Here is a 15,567-nt window from a genome sequence, read left to right on the forward strand (position 1 = left end):
GGAGATGCGTGTGTACAAAGAGTCTTTTCTCCTGATGTCCTGTCTTTGTTCCTACAGACAGCGGAGGTATGCCAGAGCGGAGTGTGTCTCTGACAGGATCACCAGAATCTGTGCAGTGAGTAGGCACTTGCCTTTTGTCAAAGTGTCATTTCAAGAAGACATAAAACAAGAGGGCAGGGGGCTGGTGTTCCAGTGAAGTCCAGTGGCCAGACAACATAATCCAAGGAGTGCTGTGCAGGCTAGCAGGGCTTCATTTGTGTAGGGGTTCATTTAGTAAATGCTAAGAGCTAATTGGCAGTGAGTTGGAGTGATGAATACAGGCCTGAAGGCAAAGGGAGAATTGCACCACTGCAGTTTTTACCATGAAACCATCATAGAACAGCAAGGCCTTCTTAATGGAGGCATGTGAATTGAGGTTTCTCCAGAGAGGTGTTTTGACTTGGCCTCTTCTTAGGTTTAGGAGGCAAGCAAATGTACTTTTATTCTGTTTTCGCCACCTGCTCTGGCAATGTATTTTTAAACGGACCAAGTTGTTTTATCCTCTGATTACCATTTTAGTGATATAATGGTTACCCTATATACTCATGTCTCACTCCGGTGGCGCAGTGGGTTAAAGCACTGAGCTGATGAGCTTGTTGATCGAAAGGTCGCAGGTTCGATTCCGGGGAGCGACGTGAGCTTCCGCTGTCAGCCCTAGCTTCTGCCAACCTAGCAGTTCAAAAACATGCAAATGTGAGTAGATCAATAGGTACCGCTCTGGCGGGAAGGTAACGGCGCTCCATGCAGTCATGCTGGCCACATGACCTTGGAGGTGTCTGCGGGCAATGCTGGCTCTTCGGCTTTGAAATGGAGATGAGCACCACACCCCAGAGTCAGACATGACTGGACTTAATGTCAGGGGACTACCTTTACCTACCTACCTAAGTCTATAAATTTTATTTTAAAAAATCAACCCAATAAAACCTGGTTCAGCTTATTCACAGATCAGTGTCAGTACAGTAGCTTAACTCTTGTAGAAAAATAAACCATCCCTTTCTTTGAATAGATAGGCAAGAGCATAGTCCATTCTGAGAGAACCTTAAAAGAAGCACAGGCCTTTTCTACTCTTCCCGTAATGTATTTTCTGGCCTGGGTTGGAAAATGCTGAGTCAATATTGGTGCTTTCCCTTCTCCGTAGAATGATCCTAAACGTATCCATCAAAAGTCATAATTTTGTCCCTAAAACCTGCTCTCCATTTATACATGAGAGAGTGTGTGTGTGTGTATTCACATACATACTCATGTGTCTATAGTATATTATTTTTCTCACACAATTGAAAGGGAAGCTACCTTGGGTGTGAGATAGAAATGTGCCCAATCCAAACAAATGAGGGAACTACATATGTGGGTTGCAGTTTGGTTTGACATCTAGCTTTACTGAAGTTGGAAATCGAACCGAAATTTTCATTGGATATTGACAATTACAGCCCTTTAGTAGGAAACATCCTCAGTGTCCCCCACCTCTGGAACTTAAGACAGATATAGACACAGACTAGTGTCTTATTGGTGACATATACTGGTGCATATACATCTGGGAGCATTGCAGAAAGGTACCATCCACCAAGGTATGACCAGCTGGCCAGAGCAGTATTTAAGTGTTTGCGTTCAGAATTAGAGCAGATCCCGTTACCTGTGCTGTGGAAGGATGCTCCCACTTACAAATGACTTGAGGTCAGAAGGCAGTCAGGGAAGTTCCATGTCAGTGGCTAATAATCTCTTAGTCAGGGAACAGGCTGCAAATCTCATCACTCACTTTTGTGCCGACTTGGCTTCCCCTTCTCCGCAGAAAGGCAAAAATGATGCTTGATGACATCGTGTCTCGAGGGCGTGGTGGGCCACCCGGCCAGTTCCACGATAACGCCAACGGGCAAAATGGTACAGTGCAGGAAATCATGATCCCAGCTGGGAAGGCAGGCCTGGTGATCGGCAAAGGCGGAGAGACCATCAAACAGTTGCAGGTTTGGGCTACATATAATCTCTGTCTTGCTTTTCCCCCTCAAAGCTGGTCTTCATGTGTTTCTTGATGCCCTTCTGCCTTCTCTAGAGCAAGGATGACTTTCTCTTAAAAATAGCTCCAGAGATTAGAGCTTTCTAAAATCTAGGGATTGTGTTAATTTATATCTGAGTGGAGGAGTGTGTAAGAACCATGAGCAATAATGACTCCTTTAACTTGTCTTCCCCCCCCCCCCCCCCCCCCCAATCTTCTTTTCCACAGGAGCGAGCTGGAGTGAAAATGATTTTAATTCAGGACGGTTCACAAAACACAAATGTAGATAAGCCTCTTCGGATAATTGGTGACCCCTACAAAGTACAGGTAAAGTATACTACTGGATTAGCTGAGGTTGACTGACTCCCTTAGTCTGTTTGAGGAAAGTGAATGGGCGATTACTGTACTTTTCCTTCTTTGCTCCTGGAATATAATTAAAGTGCTTTATATTACCGAGGTACAAATAGCACATCTAAAAAGTACAGGTTGTCATTTATGGACTTTTAATGAAGCAGTTAATTTCCTATAGTAATAATTTTGAAGGAGATATGAGATCTGCTGAGAGATGTCTTAAGTGCACTTTTGAGTTGTCTGGCTTTTGGCTGTATATATAACTGAATTGGGTATTTCTCACTGAAGAAATGTATGCAATGGAGTTGATTCTTGTTTTGTAGAAGTTGTCTTCCTTATGGAAGTGTTGACGGCTGCCTCATTTTTCTATTACCTTATCAAACATAATGCCTTTTATTCCAAGAGTTCCACTTTTACTTTGGTTTGTAATGCAAGCTCCCTTGAGAGCTACTGGTAAACAGGATGCATGCCTTTAAAAGCTGACATTTCTTAAACAATCGGGTTACTTACTTCTGTTTCTGACATTCCTAAATAAAAACCAAATAGAAAAACTTTCTATATTATGTTTGTTTTGTATAAAGGGTTTATTAAATCCTTTACATAGAGAGTGATTGTTTTATGCAAAGAATGATTAAAACGTCTTTTATGGTTCTGACAGCAACAAAAGATTGAACAATAATAAAATATCCCAATTAAGAATAATACATTGCAAAATGGCAATACAGTATTTTTAATATTTCATCTTTCTGGGTTGCTGTGAATTTTCCAGGCTGTATGGCCATGTTCCAGAAACATTCTCTCCTGACGTTTCGCCTACATCTATGGCAGGCATCCTCACAACCTCTGAGGATGCCTGCCATAGATATGAGTGAAACGTCAGGAGAGAATGCTTCTGGAACATGGCTATGCAGCCTGGAAAACTCACAGCAACCCAGTGATTCCTGCCATAAAAGCCTTCGACAACAAATTTTCACCATTCTATTGATCTTTCTTATTTGCTTGCCAGACTACTCCTATTATACAATATCATTAAAATTATTTATCCCTTCATATAAACAACTAGTTTATGATTTGGTGCCTTCCCGCAATGTCTTACAAATTCTCCTTGCCCTCTTTTCAATGCATCACTGTCCAAAACCACTGCTGCCTCACCCTTCATACCACGTTGCCCCCCTCCTCCTTCAGTCCTTTGCATCCTTTTTCTCTCTCCTTATACTTCATTCTGTGATTTTTATTGCCCCAGGTCGCACCACACACAACCATCTTAAAATCTCCTACTCTTCTTTATACTGTGGGCTTCCTCTGAATTATTCAGCCTCCCCTTTTTTAATCACATGCTTTTGAATCCAAACATCTTCAAGTACTTGATGTAAAAGAGAGAGTTTTCATTGAAAATCTTTAAGTAACCTGCCTGAGTTTTAAGAAGTTCTATGTGGAAGGCACCCAAATCATTCCAGAATCCATGTTCATCTTTCTTTACAGCAAGCCTGTGAAATGGTAATGGACATCTTACGAGAGCGGGACCAGGGAGGTTTTGGTGACCGGAATGAGTACGGTTCCAGGATTGGCGGAGGAATTGATGTAAGAGCATTGGCTGGGGCAAGGGGAGGGTAGTTTCAAGAAAGATCTTAACCCTCCTAACTTGATAGAGCAAAAGCTCATGGTCCTAACATTGCTTGCCTACCTTACTCTTAGCTATTCCTAGTTATATATGTCATCACCTCACTTGTACAGGTCCCTGTGCCCAGGCATTCTGTTGGGGTGGTTATTGGTCGTAGTGGCGAAATGATTAAGAAAATACAAAATGACGCTGGAGTTCGGATACAGTTCAAGCAAGGTGAGACAACTTGTATTGTTTCTTCCTCCTTCATCAAGACATATCTTTACATTGCATGATGAAACACCAGGCCTATTGAATGTGCATGTGGTTTGTCTCACTTTTTTTGCTATACCCTTGTAGCATGCTTGTTGCCTATTCTGTTTGTATCAGTCAGCACTGTTTGTGGTCCCCATTTACTGAAAAATGGTGTTAATCTGTATCTGTCCTTTCCTCTTGTACTTCTTTGTATTAACATGATTTTTTTTTTTGTCGTGTCAGGAGCAACCGCTCCTGTTGTGAGAGAATTGGCCGTCTGCAAGGACGTTGCCCAGGGGACGCCTGGATGATTTTTGATGTTTTATCATCCTTGGGGGAGGCTTCTGTCATGTCCTCGCATGAGGAGCTGGAGCTAATAGAGGGAGCTCACCCGCCTCTCCCCGGATTCGAACCTGCGACCTGATTAACATGATTATCTTCTATGGAACTGGCATGGTTTATTGCAGCTGATGGGTAGGGCTGAGTGAATGTTTGTCCCTATTGAAGATAAATTGCTGCCATTGTGGTCCACGCTCTTGTTACATCTAGGATAGACTACTGCAACGCACTATACGTGGGGTTGCCTTTGAAGACTGCTCGGGAGCCTCAAATAGTCCAACGAGAGGCAGCCAGGTTAATAACTGGGTGGCATACAGGGAGCATACAACTCCCATGTTACACCAGCTCCACTGGCTGTCAGTTTGCTACCGGGCACAATTCAAATTGCTGGCTTTGGCCTATAAAGCCCTAAACGGCCCCGGCCCAAATTCCCTGTCTGAACGCATCTCCCCCTATGAACCATCATGGAGATTAAGATCCTCCGGAGAGGCCCTGCTTTTCGTCCTGCCATTGTCACAGGCTCAATTGGTGGGGACGAGAGACAGGCCCTTCTCGGTGATTGCTCTTCAGCTATGGAACTCCCTTCCTGGTGAGATCAGGTTGGCTCCCTCTCTCCTGTCCTTTAGAAGGATGGTAAATACTTGGCTGTGGGAACAAGCTTTCGGGACAGGGCAATAAAGTGGCAATAGGAAAGATTACTAGGCCAATTAGATTTGACGCGGATGACTAGGACGGTTTTAAATGGTGTATTTTCATGTATGTTTATGTATGTGTATATGAATTTGTGTCCCGACATTGAATGTTTATCGAGTCCCCTTCAGGGTAAGAAGGGTGGAATATAAATGTTTTAAATAAATAAATAAATAAATAAATAAATTGCTACTGGTTGCTGCCTCCAGTGGCTCAAGTAGTAGCTTGATCCTAAAACTCTGAATGAAACATTGAATCTGACGATCCCCTTTCCCCCTGCTCATTTTAGATGATGGCACGGGTCCTGAAAAAATTGCCCATATCATGGGTCCTCCTGACAGATGTGAACATGCTGCCAGGATCATCAATGATCTTCTTCAGAGTCTCCGGGTATGAGATGCTTACATGAGTTTATTTTACTCCTTATGTGACGCCCAAGAACTGTATTAAATGAGTAATCTTTTAGTTGTGTCTGGCTAGTTAGATGGAAAAGCATATTCAATTTAATCAATTGGTATTCAGGGGTGATTTGAATGCAATATTCCTGCTTCTTGGCAGGGGGTTGGACTGGATGGCCCATGAGGTCTCTTCCAACTCTTTGATTCTATAATTCTAATTGAGATCTTTTGTGAATACTTGTCTAAGCATAAATCTGATGTTCATCCTTGAAAGAGATGTCCTTTCCTTATAAATATTTAATTCTTACATTTTCCTGAAGAGTTGCCACCACCAACACCAGCATATTTTCAAACTCCTCTTAAAGGGGATCTTTTTCATACTGCCTTGTTTATAGCTCTCCGGCATGTTGTACATGTTTCTGGAAAAGACTCTGGAATTCAGGGTTAATTGAGTCAGAGCATAGCCAAACTTCTTGAGCAACACTGCTGCTGCCTTAGAATGTATTCTGCACTTCTCTCTGGCTGCACACTGCAAGAAATGGTACATAGTGAGGCCCTTTGGGGATGGTTGTCTATTATTCGCGATCTCCTCATTCAGGACCTCCTTCGGCATCCAAGGTTTCCATTGTTTGCAGTTTGCAAACCTCACCTTCTGGGAATCATATTACTTTAATGAAAGTGTGCCTTTGTGTACCTGTGGACGTGCATGTGGTTCCCACGGGTTGTTTTGAAGGCTGTCTCCAGTTTCCTCCCCTCATCAGCCTTGTTTGCTTGCCTTGCAGAGTGGCCCCCCAGGCCCGCCAGGATCAGGAATGCCTCCCGGAGGCAGAGGGCGAGGCAGGGGGCAGGGTAACTGGGGGCCTCCTGGAGGAGAGATGACTTTCTCCATCCCCACGCATAAGTGTGGGTTAGTCATTGGCAGAGGTGAGTCTGTCTCCCATACTCCCCAACATTGCCTAAATTGGTCTAAAATCAAGTCACCAACTGGTACTGCCCCACTCTTTCAGGTGGAGAAAACGTGAAGGCCATAAATCAGCAGACGGGAGCCTTTGTAGAAATATCCCGGCAGCTACCACCCAACGGAGACCCCAACTTCAAACTCTTCATCATCCGTGGCTCACCTCAGCAAATTGACCATGCCAAGCAGCTCATTGAGGAAAAGATTGAGGTAGCTGGCTGCCTTTCTCTGCATTGCAGATCTCTCAGGGGTGCTGGGGTTCTGGAGGTGGCATTTCTCACATGAAGGGCATTTCATTCCTTCTTTAGGGTCCTCTCTGTCCCGTAGGCCCAGGACCTGGGCCTGGAGGGCCTCCTGGACCACAACCAATGGGCCCTTTCAACCCTGGGCCTTTCAATCAAGGGCCACCCAGTGCACCACCGCAGTAAGTCCCATGTTTGCATAGTGCTTTGGTCATTTTACCTTTCCCCTAGTAACACTGGCAAAAAATGTAATCCAACCAGGGAACTTAAAATCCATATGCCTCTGGAATATCTGAGGTGATACTAAGCTGAAACACAAGGCCCCTCCTTTTATTTTTGCATCCACTTAGAGAAACAGGGATTAATGTTTTTAAAGAATTATACAAAGAATAGGTTAAAAGTCATCTGGCATTTGCCAAGAAAGGGTGTGTGGGTTTTGCTGTGTTTCCTATTGTAAATCATATTTTGTGGAGAAGCTGGTTTTTGTGGTTTGGCTTTTGTCATAAGGGTTAGGATTGATCGCCCCGTTAATAACTTCATAAATAAGAAATTTTGTAAATTACTATCACCATAAGGAGGTAAGTTGCTAAGGGGTGCTATTTTTATTAATTACTTTGTTGTCGTTAGTAAATGCTATACCGATTATAACTCTCAAGTTAGCATGTTATTATTATTATTATTATTAATTATTATTAACTTTATTTATACCCCGCAAAATCTCCCGAAGGACTCGATGCGGCTTACAAAGGCCAAGGCCACATGTCTAAATATGTACTTATTCTTCTGTAACACGGCATAGACCCAATCCTGGCCATTACAGATCCTGGCCTAAGAAAGACATACTACATGCTTAGCAGTGTCTTTTTTTCTTTCTGTTGGGGAATCAGAGCTGTTAGGCCCAAAAATAACCCTCAGTTGGGGCGATTCCACCAGAAATATAGCAGAGTACCAGAAGTAAACTTTATAACCAGCAGAAATGTATGTGTGGCGAACTGGGATAAGCTTACTGATGGCTCAGGATTGTAGTTTCAAAAATATTTATTGAAGTAACAAAAAAAATCTTGATAAAAAAGATCTTGGAGCTAACTAGCTTACTAAATCTTGTAAAAGGGTAAAAGGTATTTTTTAAAAAATCCTTGGAGCTACATTTTGTCTAAGAGAGGCAAAATGCTTCTTCACTGGAAGGAAGGAAGGCAGAAGAGACAGTGGTGGCAAATGGCCAGCCCAGCCCACCAGCCCAGGACAATAAAAATACCTTTAAAAATTAAGTTCTCTCACAGAGATTCCATGGGGGGGGGGGGGGGGAGGAGACATTTGCTAGCAGGTGGAGTAAAGACAAAGCTCTTTCTGGGAAACCCTGCATAGGAATGTGGGGGAAAGGAATCCCTCAGCCTTATCCTATTTCTAGTGTACCTACTCATTGCGGTCTGGAAACTTGAAGACACAAGAGACTTGTGCAATCCAGGAATGAAATCCAACACTTTCCTATCCCAATTCTTCTTTTTCTGAGCATAGGAAGTTGTCTTGTGTTGATTGTCCTTTGACTCTTGTGTTTTAAAATACCGTACATTTTTAAAGCTCCAGCTTTTCCAAGCAGTTGTTTTATAGGACCATTTACTCAGCTGACCTAACTTCTGATCCTTGGTTGGTTCCACATTGGCTTGTATGAATCCCTCCCATGACTTTTCCTCCTTTTTTTTTGTACAGCCCTGGAGGGCCACCGCCTCCACAGTATCCACCCCAAGGCTGGGGAAATGCCTACCCGCAATGGCAGCCTCCTGCTCCTCATGACCCAAGTGAGTATTTATGAGGTTTTTATACTGACTGTCAGTAGGGGGGTTGAATAATCCAGTTGTGCATCTGAGATTTTCAGGGGGTTGTATTAAAATGTGGAGCCATAATGGCAAGGTACTGAAACCGTGTAGCATTCGGTCCTGTCCCCCTTCCAGGCAAAGCCGCCGCTGCAGACCCCAATGCTGCGTGGGCAGCTTATTACTCGCATTACTACCAGCAGCCGCCTGGCCCCGTTCCGGGAGCCCCGCCAGCCCCCACAGCGCCCCCTGTGCAAGGAGAACCCCCGCAGCCGCCCCCCACAGGACAGTCGGACTACACCAAGGCCTGGGAGGAATATTACAAGAAACTAGGTAACTGACTTTAATCAATGTTCACCCTGTTTTGCCGAAGAAGCAGCCAAATGGTAGGGTTACAAAGGTTTAGAAAAAAACAAACTGAACAACCTCTTTCTCGCAAATCTCCCTTGATGAATAAATACGGTGTTGACTAAAATGCCTTGAGGTTTTTTCTTCTTTCTTTCAATATTTCTGCAACTACTTAATATTTGTTATGGGGGCTAGGCCTATTCCTTTTAACTTGGACTTACAATATGACCCCTGTGTCTATCAGAATATTTTCCTGAATGTACTGTTGAAACAAGAAAGTAATACTATTGAAATGAACAACTTCTACTGGAAGTTTCCATAGTTGCCCTGGAGGAACTATAACATTCCTAGAGAGATGTTTTCTAGCAATTTGCTAGGTCTTTCAGCATGACTCTTTGGCAACTTCTGGTAAAAGCATACTATAAACAGGCCTGCACAATCTGCGGCCTGCCAGGTGTTTGGGACTCTCAACTCCCAGAAGCCCTAGCCAGCTTTTCCAATGGACAGGAATTCTGGGAGCTGAAGTCCAAAACACCCGAGGGGCCACAGGTTTTGCAGGCCAGGAGGACCTAAATAAATATTAGACGTACTGTTTCAGGCCGCTTCCACACAGCTAATAATAATAACAACAACAACGTTATACCCTGCTCAAACTTTATTTATACCCCGCTCCATCTCCCCCAAGGGGATTCGGTGCGACATACATGAATAAAGTCTCACATTTTCTGCTTTGAACTGGAATATATGGCAGTGTGGACTCAGATAACCTAGTTCAAAGCAGATATTGTGGGATTTTCTGCCTTGATATGCTGGTTTATATGGCTGTGTGGAAGGGTTTTCAGGTGCAGGTAGTGCAAGTAACAGTCCGGTAGGTAATGTCCATTACAAGCAAGCAGTGAATGCCGGCCAAGATCCATTGAGATGCTGCCACTCTGTAGTAGTGTCATTGGAAGGTTGCCATTATGTTTGCTCCATGAGCAGCATCAAGAAGAGAGGCAATCTCCCCACCCTACTGCTGCCTTCGTCCTTTCCAAAGCTGCCTCTAGGAGAGCTGAGAAATTCTCGAAAGCTGGTTTCCAAGTTGTGCTACGGGGGTCTGGTACTCGATGGTTGTACTGTGCTTGGTAAGATCTACAGTACAGAACAATCCCAAAAAAAACTCTTGCCTGACTTCAGATTTCTTGTAAATTGTGCAGTTCAGAGGAATTCCCTTTCAGGCTCATTTTCCTTGTTGCAGTACTTCCCTTTGGTGAATATTTCCTCATCATCATTGAATTGGCTTTCCTAAATCTCCTGCACGAAAGGGCATATGTCTTTCCAACACTGGGCACTGCAGGGCTGAATAGCAGTGCGGGCATCACCTTGTCATTGCTTGAAGTCGTGGGCTTGGCATAGCTAGTATCACTTGAATTTCCTTCCATCTTGTGATGACGCTCATTGAGGAGGTCTCTAAACGTCACGGCTATTCTGAGCCCCGTTACTACCTTTGGAAGATCTGAGGCCCCAAGCAGACATGTTAAGCTCAGGATCCTATCCTCCTTTGATTCTGCTTACAGGCCAGCAGCCCCAGCAGCCCGGAGCTCCACCACAGCAGGACTACACAAAAGCCTGGGAGGAATATTATAAGAAGCAAGGTGAGTTAAGAGGAGGATCTTGGCAATAGCATTAGTTTTGGAGTGCCTCCTTTGTGTGCTCTGGGCTGCTGTGCTTGGCACAGTTAAACTGCAGTTGAGTCTCATGGAGCTCAGTGAGGGAGGCTTTCATCTTCTGAGTTAACATGTGTAAGACAGCCGTGTCAGTCCCCGTTTTCTTTCTGAAAGCAGCCCAAGTAGCTACTGGGGCAGGGCCAACCGCACCGCCAGGACCTCAGCCAGACTACAGCGCAGCCTGGGCAGAATACTACAGACAACAAGCTGCCTACTATGGACAGACGCCTGGCGCTGGTGGACCAGTGCCACCACCCACACAGCAGGGACAGCAGGTGAGTTACAGAAACTAATCGAGTGGCTGTTACATTGGATTCCCCCCCTCCCCCCAACCACATTTATATGACTTTTTGTTTTGCTCCACTCTTGGCCCAGGAGAAAAAGTGAAACATCAAAAACATTGTTCTTTCTTAGTAGAGCAAGTACCATGGTCATTTTAGTTGCAAGACTAAGCCATCCTGCCTCACCCCTCCCCAGAAAGTAAAAGATGAAAGCATAACTTTGGAAGCGTGCCATTGCTAATCTGTGGCCTTTCCCTTTCCCAACAAGCAACATAGTACCTGTTCCATAATTTAAAAAATCCTTTCTGATAGCAGTTTTGAATCCAAACATTGGCTTGGGTTGTTGTAGGTTTTTCGGGCTATATGGCCATGTTCTAGAGGCATTTTCTCCTGACGTTTCGCCTGCATCTATGGCAAGCATCCTCAGAGGTAGTTCCAACAGAAACGTTAGGAGAAAATTCCTCTAGAACATGGCCATATAGCCCTACAACAACCCAGTGATTCCGACCATGAAGGCCTTCGACAAACATTGGCTTATTTAACTCCGTGTTAGGAACCATGTTTCTTTGGTCAGGATTGTTTTCAGATTGGATTAAAGCCAAGCCAGACACCAGAGAAATTAGTTTTACACATTATTGTTTTCCACCATAAGATTGGTATCTTATATCAACTCTTGTAGTTTTATGAACTGTGTGCTTGTGAACAGCACCAAGGGATGGATTTGAATTCCCCTTGTCCCCTTTCAGAGTCGTTTTATTACTAAGCAACACATGCTTTTAATCTGATTAGTCCTCCTATTACACATCTGGGAATCACTTTTAATACAAACTGAAGGCTGTTGAAGCCCTCTTCAAATCTCTGTTTCATCCTGAATATGTATTTTTCAAACAAGAAAATTCTTGATTTTTTAAGAAGTTGAAGAGGGAGAACAGAACAATAGTTTTGAGGGAGAAATTCAAAAATTGGTCAGGCTTCAACAAAAAAAAGACTGTTGTGGGGCTCTTCAACCATGTTCAACCATGACTACATTTCTTTTTGAGAACAATTGAACCATTGAGCACATGAGAGAGCAGGTTACTCCAGGTTGCCCTGTTCTTTAGGATCACAAGTAAGCTCTGAGCACAGGGTGACTTTGCTGTCTTTGGCTACTAGCATATATAGTTACATTAAATACAAGACTGGGTTGTTGTAGGTTTTTCCGGACTATATAGCCATGTTCTAGAGGCATTTTCTCCTGACGCTTCGCCTGCATCTATGGCAAGCATCCTCTGAGGATGCTTGCCATAGATGCAGGTGAAACGTCAAGAAAAAATGCCTCTAGAACATGGCCATATAGCCTGGAAAAACCTACAACAACCCAGTGATTCCGGCCATGAAAGCCCTCGGCAATACATTAAATACAAGACTGTTTTTATTTACAATTAATTCAAAAACAAATGAGTCTTGTGAATCCTGATTAAGATACATACATCTGTAGCCTGTGTAAAATGTTAAGAAATGTGCCCAGTCCTGCTCCTGCTGTTGGAATCGTTTCCTATTTGGTTTCACATAAAGTCTCAGTTTTTGATACATCACAGAAGGCTTAATATTTTTCAAATTTATTATCATTGCATTAAAGCTCATTAATAAACTATATCAAGAGGGGGGAATGTTGTGCTTGATCGCAAACCGTGTGTGTGTGTGTGTTTTGTGGTTATGGGATTGCAGAAGGCACTGAGTCACTGCCAGGCAAGTCTATCACAACCAGTGTAGTTCACACTGTACTGCTTGTTGTTGGCAAACCCCGGAGATGGACAGTGTTGTGGAAGCCCTTTCTGTGTCCTTAGCAAATGCTGCAGTTTTGAAGAGGTCCAACTACAGGAGTAAGCTGGGCCAAATACAACCAATTTTGGAGCATTCATCCAAGTCACTAATGAAGAAAGGTTTATGGGTGGGGTTGAAAATGGAGGTCAGTCAGGAGTGCTGGTTTCATGTAGTTCTTGGCAGGGAGTCATGGGATCCCTTTTGAGGCTTGTCCCTCGTGCTTGCCGCTTTGAACTTGAATAACAGGCCTTCCATCGTGTTCTTCTCTTTCTCACAGGCTCAGTGAGTTGAATGTGATCCTCCCCATCTCTGAGAACCTTTTTGTTTTGGAAAGAGAGGTGGCTGCTGCAGGAAGTGACGGGGTGGGAAGGGAGCTGGCCTGTTGCTCTGGTTGCTGGGATTCTCCCAGTACGTCTGGGCCCCGCCGCCTTCAAGAATCTCTCTTTAAAATAAATCCAGACCTCCAGACCCCTAATGTTGAGCCAGCAGCTGTAGAAGATAGCCGACTAAAACCGCTGCCGCCGCCAGACCCCATCCTGCCTGACACACACCTCAGTTTTCAGGGTAACACTTCCTCTTTTGTTTTTTGTTTTGTTTTTTTTTTTAAAAAATAAACTTTACAAGGAAAAGTCACTCTGCTTTTTAGTTAGAGTTGGAACATTCCTCGGACAAAGGTGTCGGTGTTTCAGACAACCCCTTCCCCGCCCCTCCATTTCTCCACTGCTGGGACTGATCTGTCGTGTTTTTTGTCTGTTCAAGAGGAAACAAACAATTGTATGCTCAATTTTTACTTTTTACCGCTCGTTTTTAACTTCACAAATAAATGATAACAAAACATCCCCCTGTGTCTGCTGGGTGGTGTCTGTCTTTCTCTTTCTGTCCATAGGGTTTTTTGAAGCTGATGTTTGTTCACAATATAGCTGTTGTAAAAGCCTGATAATGGTCATGAATTAAGAGCTTCCTGTGTTTTTATAGTTTGAGCAGGCATTTGTGCATTTTTTTGTTGAATAAAATGCTTTTTTGTTTTAAAGTCTCCGATGCAACTGTGTGTGTTTCCAAAGGTAGGGCCCCCAGGAGCTGCTCTCCTTTCGCCAAAGGGATCTGGGGAGGAGCGACGCATTGAAAGCCTTGGCTAATGCTGTGCAAAGATGAGCTGCCGGTTGGTGGGATGGCTCAGGTGGAATTGGCTCGCTTTGGGGGCTCTTTTGGACCCAGCTCAAAAAATGTTGAAACAGCTGCTGTCTTAAATTACATCGGGATGGGCAGTTTACAAAAGCCTTTTTAAATAGGACCAGTTCACAGTTCCTCACATTGTCGGGAGGCTGGACTATAGTTTGTTGTTGTTGTATATCTTCAAGTCATTTCAGACTCAGGATGACCCTAAGGCAATCCAAACAGTTTTCTTGTCAAGATTTCTTCAAAGGTGATTTGCCTTTGTCTTCCTCTAAGGCTGAGAGAGTATGACTTGCCTAAAGGAACCCAGTAGGTCAGTGATGGGCAACCTTTTGAGCTTGGTGTGTCAAAATTTGCCAAAAACCTGAGCATAACTTGGGTGGGGTGTCAACTTTGAGAAAAAAAACCCATAATTTTGCAATATTTTTAATTTAAATAAGAAAAATGTATATTCCATGCTGAGTTATGGAGTGAACAATGCTCAAACGTGCAGATGTTAAATTTGTAGAGCCTTTTACAAATTTAAAGATGGAATTAGATTGGCTCTTATAAGGTGTACTTCTCTGTATGTGGCCGCATGTGGCCACGTGTCATCAAAAATAGCCATGCATGTCAGTGCTGACACGCATGTCATAGGTTCACCATCATGGCAGTAGGTTTAGAGCTACAGTCCAAGGTTCAACACCACTTTCTGAATTCCTTCTCTTTTTCGTTTCTCTTCTTTCCCCGTTTCTCTTCTACCTACCTTTTGTCCTTTTCTCCCTCCTACCCTCTTTTTCCTACCTACCTTTCTTGCTTTTTCTTTTCTATTCCTTCCCCCTCTTTTTTCTACCTCCTTTTTCCCTTCTCTTCTTTTCCTATTTCCTACCAACCTACCTTTATTCCTTTTCTCCCTCCTTCTTTCCCTCTCTTTTTCCTACCTCTTTTCTTTCTTTCTCCCTTTCCTGGGCAAAACCTCTGGCGGGCCACATCCAAACCAAGGGCTGTAGTCTGAGGACCCCTGCTGTAGAGACTGCCAAAATCGCTATCTGGTTACAGCTATCTCTGTGGCAAGATGAAATATTCTAATCATTTCCCCAAGTTCTAGAACAGTGGTTCTCAACCTGTGGGTGCCCAGATGTTTTGACCTACAACTCCCAGAAATCTTGTTAGGATTTCTAGGAGTTGAAGGCCAAAACATCTGGGGGCCCACAGGTTGAGAACCACTGTTCTAGAAGTAGTCTTAGATCTTTCTAACCTTAAAAGGGAGGTCCTTCTTTGTACAGGTTACTTCACTTGGATTGCCTCTGGCCACAGCATAAGAGCTGATATAGTGGCAGCTTTGGAGTCCAGCTGTTAATGGCCATGCCCTGATTTTGGAAAAGTAAAAACACACTCCTCAGTTGTTGTTTTTCAATAGTAACCCATTACTGATGAGTAACAAGTTACATGAGATGTCAATGCGTTAATCTCAATATTACTGTATATACTCGAGTATAAGCCGACCCACTTAATTTTACAACAAAAACTGGGGAAACGGATTGACTCAAGTATAAGCCGAGGGTGAGAAATCCGTAAGGTACTTGTACATTTCAAAATGAAAATAG

At 43.6% G+C, this 15,567-nt stretch overlaps 1 protein-coding gene across 4 annotated transcripts in view; it reads left to right on the forward strand.

Annotated features, from left to right (window-relative positions):
- Positions 1-13,647, forward strand: part of KHSRP (KH-type splicing regulatory protein) — a 30,289-nt gene extending 16,642 nt beyond the window's left edge. The window contains exons 7-20 of one of the 4 annotated variants that reach the window (XM_060763645.2): positions 58-115; positions 1,826-1,997; positions 2,255-2,353; positions 3,860-3,958; positions 4,112-4,214; positions 5,551-5,651; positions 6,442-6,583; positions 6,667-6,827; positions 6,926-7,041; positions 8,567-8,655; positions 8,785-9,003; positions 10,575-10,652; positions 10,839-10,999; positions 13,086-13,647. In XM_060763645.2, coding sequence (XP_060619628.2) covers positions 58-115; positions 1,826-1,997; positions 2,255-2,353; positions 3,860-3,958; positions 4,112-4,214; positions 5,551-5,651; positions 6,442-6,583; positions 6,667-6,827; positions 6,926-7,041; positions 8,567-8,655; positions 8,785-9,003; positions 10,575-10,652; positions 10,839-10,999; positions 13,086-13,094 — 1,607 coding nt within the window. In that variant the 3' untranslated portion in view covers positions 13,095-13,647. The remainder of the gene's footprint in view (positions 1-57; positions 116-1,825; positions 1,998-2,254; positions 2,354-3,859; positions 3,959-4,111; positions 4,215-5,550; positions 5,652-6,441; positions 6,584-6,666; positions 6,828-6,925; positions 7,042-8,566; positions 8,656-8,784; positions 9,004-10,574; positions 10,653-10,838; positions 11,000-13,085) is intronic. The other 3 variants (XM_060763648.2, XM_060763647.2, XM_060763649.2) reach the window with 3 other exon arrangements.
- Positions 13,648-15,567: the final 1,920 nt, after the last annotated feature.

The sequence above is a fragment of the Anolis sagrei genome, chromosome 2 (assembly GCF_037176765.1).
Source record: "Anolis sagrei isolate rAnoSag1 chromosome 2, rAnoSag1.mat, whole genome shotgun sequence".
Taxonomy (NCBI): domain Eukaryota; kingdom Metazoa; phylum Chordata; class Lepidosauria; order Squamata; family Dactyloidae; genus Anolis; species Anolis sagrei.